Raw genomic sequence first — 6000 nt, 5'->3', positions numbered from 1 at the left:
ATGTAACTGTAACCCCTCTGTATAGTATCTTTACAATAAAAATATTTTTTAAGTGAAGTCTTCATTTGGAATAGGATGGGTCAAGCCAAATGACCACCTAAGGGAAGTAGAAGTACTTGCTTTATGGAATCAATGAGACAAGATTTGGGAAAAAAAGAATAATTTAAAATGGGGAGCATGTTTTTCCCATTTTACTCTAAGAACACAGCTTCCAATGCAGCCTGTTAAACTAGGTCTGAAATTAAATGGTGCTATTTTCCCTGGCCTGTCGCTCAGTTCTAAATGGCAAACTGCTTACTAATACATCATTGTTTTTAATCATTTAGCCCTAATTTTACTTCACATAAAACATTTTCCTTTCACTTTGGAAACCAGAAGTAGTATTATATTCATCACATTATCAAGAGCAAAGAGACAACACACAAATTAGGACAATCTGAGGAAAGTTTAGTTAAACAGATAAGCTAACACTAAAGGAGCCATAGAATGTAGTTCAGGAATCCAGATCTAGCATCATAGCAACAAGTAACTTGTCACCATACCTAGACCTGAAAGAATGAGAACAAACATGTTATTGGAAGCAGAAAGAGAGCTAATTAAGAAGAGCACATCATCTTGAAAGGAGAAAGGACATTCAAATGCTAACCTGATGTGATCCCACAGAGAAGGAGCCATGACAATAACAAACACCCTAATCCCATTCTGGTCCCTTCTTCTGTTATCTTGCTGTGGCACCCCATTGATTGAACCCAGAGCCAGTGGGTTCAGAAATGTTCTGGGAGCAGAAATTAGGGTAAAAATGACAATGTGAACCTGAAGACAAAACTGCTATACTGTCAGCAACTTCTTGTCTTGTAGGTTTAGGTGTTGAATATGGTGTCCACTCAAAGAAACAGAAAATGAAACAGAGAATATACATGTGATTTGGGCCCGTGAACATGTTGGAGAAAAGGATGATGAGATAGCTCCCTCTGGAAAGCTACTGCTAGCAAAAGGCCCCATGATCTGTCCTAAAGCTTGCAAAATTTGATAGTCAGAGATGCACTAGCATATTCTCCAGAGTATAAATTCTGGTGACAACATATTTTTCTGGTTGAGTAGACTTTGAATTGCTATTTCTTATGGTGCCTTAAAGCTAATAAGCATCCAATGAATGTTTGTTAATGGAGAACTGGTGAGGCAAGCTTATCTGAATTCAAGTCCTTCCCTGTCCCAACATATGAGTTATTTCTATTGTGCAAACCTTCAAAGCATCCTGAATATATTCTAAAGACCACTGCTATCCAAATGGCAATGATGTATGATTTTAAATATTATTCAATTTATTTTGGAGTGGCCAAGGGAAGAAGGTGTTTGAATAGTTCAGCCTGAGAAAAGAGCTTCTCTGCCAAAAAAGCCAATTGAAGCCTTAGCCAAACAAAAGTGATTTCTTTGCTTCTGTGTTGAGAGGCACAGGAAGTGCTACCAGAGCCAACTCCTAATCAGACTCTTAAGAAGAGACTTTCAAAGCTGTGCCTTGATTTTGGATGCAGACATTGGGAAACTGGGCCATCTCTTAGAATATTTGTTATTGATTTTTATGAGTGCAAAGGAATACATGAAGCTTAAAACAAGGAACCAGGAGGCAGGGCTTTAGCCAAACTCACAGCCACCATCAACAACATACTCAACAAACCATTACACAGGCTGATCCATTTTTAAAGGCAATAGTGCCCTCTTGTGTTAACTTCTTAATAAACTTTTGATGTCTTGGCATGACCAGTGAGTTCTCAATTAGCCAGGCTAATTGAGACAAAGACACTCGCTGGCATCACAAGAGCTAGAAAGTGTTCAATTGGGTAGGAAAAAACACTCTAAAAGCACACAGTGTTCAATAAAAAATTCTTTTAGAAGCAATGTGTGAGGCACCAACATGGCATTAGAATGCAGATCAAGCCAACAAACCAAGAAAGCAAAGGAAATGTATTCTTTTCAACATCACAAATGTGTAATTATATATGTGTATATAATGTATATTTATATATAAGTTCAATGTATGTACATATACATACATAAAACATACCTATTATACATTACACACACACACACACACACATGATATGCATATACCAAGATTCTTCTGGTGGAAGTAGTACTGTCAAGAGTAAATGTTCTGAAAAGCAGAGGTCTGTATGGCCAACTTTCCACATAGCTGTGGAACACTGGAATTTGTTCTTTGTTACATCTGAATCATGAAATATTTAGCAAGTGGTAAAAACTAGATTTGGCACACAATTATTATCCTTATTATTAGGAACATTAGCTTATTGATCTGCTATAATATTAATAAATGTTTCCCCAAATAGTAAGTAGTTCTGTTCCCTTTCTTAGCCATCAACACAATACTGTCAAGAAATTTATTATCTCAAAATACCTTCCAAAAATAGGCTGTTCTCTTCACTGGAAAAAATTTACATTGCTATATTTTGTAGAGCTTTCAGAATAGTCCAGGCTACAAAAGCCAATTCTCAACAAAAGGAATATTGATGTGCATATGTGTAATTTATCTGGAAATAAGCAGGGATTTTGTACATATACTAAAGAGATACACAACAAACCATCATTACAACATATATCTTTAATTAAATGGGTACTGTGTTGGGTTAAAAAAACATTCAGTGAAAAGATGACAGGAAAATAAGGTATGCTGTGACTATAATAAAATGTTTAAGATTTTAAAAAGTAAAAACCATTCATTGGCTTTTTTTAATTGAAGAAAGAGTAACCAAGTATTATCTTCCCAGTTCTGAGAAGCAAGACCACACGAGAATAATTCTTATATAAGAAGCACCAAGAAAAAGATCATTGCCTTTTGGTAAATTTTGTTTAACATCTCTCAGGGAAAACCTTGCCCACTCAGGGATGAGCAAAAACAATATATGAAAACCATCAAAGGGCATCTGGTCTTAAAAGTGTCTTGTGGCATAAAGCAAAAAAGAAATTGTTCCACTGGATATTATAATTTGATATGTAATTTGAACCATTTATATTCTGATTAAAGTGACTAAAATGATCAATTAAAAATCAAGTACAAATTAAGGGGATAAAACTCAAAAGTAAATTTACTCTCAGTAGTAACTTGATGTAAGAATATAAATTCATGTATATCATCTCGCTGCTTGTCTGTAAAGAGTGATTCATGCCAGTCCACATTTACATGACTTAACATTTTGTGCTAAAAGGTTGTTTACACAATATACACATTTTTTACTTACAGAGCAAAATAATCTTAACACTTTTATATTTAAAACCTGGGATACAGCATGATTAATAGCACCATGAAAAAGAATTCTTCCCCGAAAGTGCAGTCTTTTAATTTACTCAGTATGATTCTTCTATTAATTGAATTTTTAATGTGCCATTTTAGTCATTTGGGTAACACATATAATCTTCATCTCATAATCCTTGGGGAGAGTTATTCTGGACCCAAAAGGTAAATTCACTTCCTTATTTCTTTCATAGAAATGTAATGAAGGCCTTGCTTTGGCCCATTGCTGAGGTACATCTGAACCTTCATGGTTACAAGTCAGCATGCTTTGTTGGTCGTAGATAGTAGCACCATTGGTGACAGCAGTGGTAAAGTTACAGAGATTGTGGCATTGGATCCTGGAAATTATATATCACATTTCAAATCAAACAAGGAATTCTTCAAACTGCTATGTCCTCTTCATGCACACTTGACACCGGCTAATACGTGTCCTCAAGTCTCCTGCTTTCAGTGTTTCTGACTGAGGTTTACTGGGAAAAAAAGAAACAAGATCATCAGATTTGTCATTACATATTTAAAATCTTAACTTTTTCAACTGTATTACTGGTCCAAATTTACACCTAAATATCTCTCTGTGCTAAGTACCTTTCCTCATGACTTAATAGCATATATTTGAGCAACATGATCTCATGCAGTGGTTGGTATGATCTAAGAGACATTACTGGTCATAGGTATTTTTGTGACTATCATCTCCACTACTAGTATCTTTGTATATTTTTCTCACTCTATGTTTCTCTGATATCTTTTACTGATACCCATAGGATGAGACAGACTAGGCAAGTGATATTAATATGTGACCATAAGAAGAATATTAAGTAATAATAACTCACAAGAACAAAAATATAAAAAATAAATTTAATCTGAAATAAATTTTTGATACATTAAAGTATCCTAAGGTACATGTGTTATACATGATCTGACTCATTTGAAAGCTTCCACAAGAACTTTGAAAATATTCTTAGCAAGAGTATCATTGGATTGGGGTAGAAAGTACAAATTACAGCTTCCGTCCTGGGAGGTCATCTCATCCTAGTAGAACAACTTCTGAAAAATTCACACTACCTTTATTTTTGTCTGTTTTGTTATTGAAATGATTTATAACCTCACTTATCCAATAACAGTCATTTTTTTCTAATCTTAGGGAAACAAACAAAAAGAACACTAGAGCCAGGCACTGTTACCTTACACCTGTAATCCTAACTACTCAGGAGGCTGAGAACTAAGGATTGTGGTTCACAGGCTGCATGGGCAGGAAAGTCCATAAGACTTTTTTTTTTGCTAGTCTTGGGGCTTCAACTCATCCTGGGCACTGTCCCTGAGCTTCTTTTGCTCAAGGCTAGCACTCTACCACTTGAGCTACAGAGCCACTTCCAGCTTCTTTTTTTCTATGTATGTAGTACTGAGGAATCAAACCCAAGGCTTCATGCATGGTAGGTAAGCACTCTACCACTAAGCTACATTCCCAGCTTCCATGAGACTTTTATCTCCTATTAACCACCAAAAAAACCATAAGTGGTGCTGTGGCTCAAAGTGGTACAGTACTAGCCTTGAGCAAAAGAGCCCAGGAACAGTGCCCAGGCCCTGAGTTCAAACCCCATGACAAAAAAAAGAATAAAAGGCACTTCCCAATAAGTTCTTAACACATTCTGGTGATAAACCACCTGTGAATTGTCTCTTCCTTCCCTAGACATAAGCTTTAGACCAGAACTCAAGCAACAAGCACATTACCTGAACATATCTGACACATCTACAGTTGCCAGCCAAAAGCTATAGGAGTTGGCATAGTAATTACAAGTTCCTCGCCCATGACATTCGATGAAAGGAGCAGAACGGAACTCTTCCAAACAGGAACCAGGAGAGGCCAAGGCTTGTCCTGAGCCCTCTGCCCCTGCACTTGTATGCTAGAAAAGACAAGGAAAATTTGTCACCAAATCCACATGCCAGAATATCTTAGTGAATATCCAATAGTATGTATTGAACCTAACCAAAAATTCAAATTCAGTGAAAGAGACTAGCCCTAGAGGTAAGAGTAGTATTCACATCGATGGCAGTCAACAAAAACAAGAGACAGACTATAAAAAGGTGCCACACATAAAAATGTGTGTAAGGGAGAACATAGTGCTGGGAGGGAAGCTGTCTGAAATTCAGTGAGCTCACTACACACCTGAGAGGAATTACTGGAATTGGGGAGAAATGTCCATATAAAAAAGAGTCAACTATGCTGAGGATGGCAAAGACAAGTGTTTCTTACCATCATAAAGGAATAACCGATCCATAGAGATTCCCATCCTTGAGGACAGTGGGGAATCTGGATGGTCTGACTGTGAACTGCAATCACCACAGCTGGAGCTTCACATACTGCACATCTGGTAAAGAGAAGAGAAAGAACAAAATCTACAGAGTAAGTATGTGGGAAATGGCAATTCTTCTTGGGAAGGTTTCTTGGTAGGGGGAAAATGCACTTGGAGAACTACTTTTGTCTTAGTACTATCTTCCAATACATACAAGAAAATTGTAATCTAAAATGGTAAACTTTTTCCTAAAACTGATAGGTCTATATGTTCCATTACATGTTCCATTCTGCCCTAAATTTGTATTTAAACTTGCTACAGTCAATGTTATAATTGCTGTAAAAGTTTGGCTTAGAGTGTTACACAAACTGCTTGCTGTCAAAGTGCCCAGCTGGAGGTTAT

The 6000-nt window shown here is 36.5% G+C and overlaps 1 protein-coding gene across 3 annotated transcripts in view; it reads right to left on the bottom strand.

Annotated features, from left to right (window-relative positions):
• Window positions 1-2597: 2597 nt before the first annotated feature.
• The window catches only part of Col4a5 (collagen, type IV, alpha 5), a 206710-nt gene continuing 203307 nt past the window's right edge, over window positions 2598-6000 (bottom strand). The window contains exons 51-53 of one of the 3 annotated variants that reach the window (XM_013025877.1): window positions 5559-5673; window positions 5036-5208; window positions 2598-3777 (exon numbers count right to left, since the gene is read on the bottom strand). In XM_013025877.1, coding sequence (XP_012881331.1) covers window positions 3696-3777; window positions 5036-5208; window positions 5559-5673 — 370 coding nt within the window. In that variant the 3' untranslated portion in view covers window positions 2598-3695. The remainder of the gene's footprint in view (window positions 3778-5035; window positions 5209-5558; window positions 5674-6000) is intronic. The other 2 variants (XM_013025879.1, XM_013025878.1) reach the window with 2 other exon arrangements.

The sequence above is a fragment of the Dipodomys ordii genome, unplaced genomic scaffold (genome assembly GCF_000151885.1).
Source record: "Dipodomys ordii isolate 6190 unplaced genomic scaffold, Dord_2.0 Scaffold88, whole genome shotgun sequence".
Lineage (NCBI taxonomy): Eukaryota > Metazoa > Chordata > Mammalia > Rodentia > Heteromyidae > Dipodomys > Dipodomys ordii.
The sequence above is the reverse complement of the archived record's forward strand: the minus strand, read 5'-3'. Positions and strand labels throughout refer to the sequence as shown.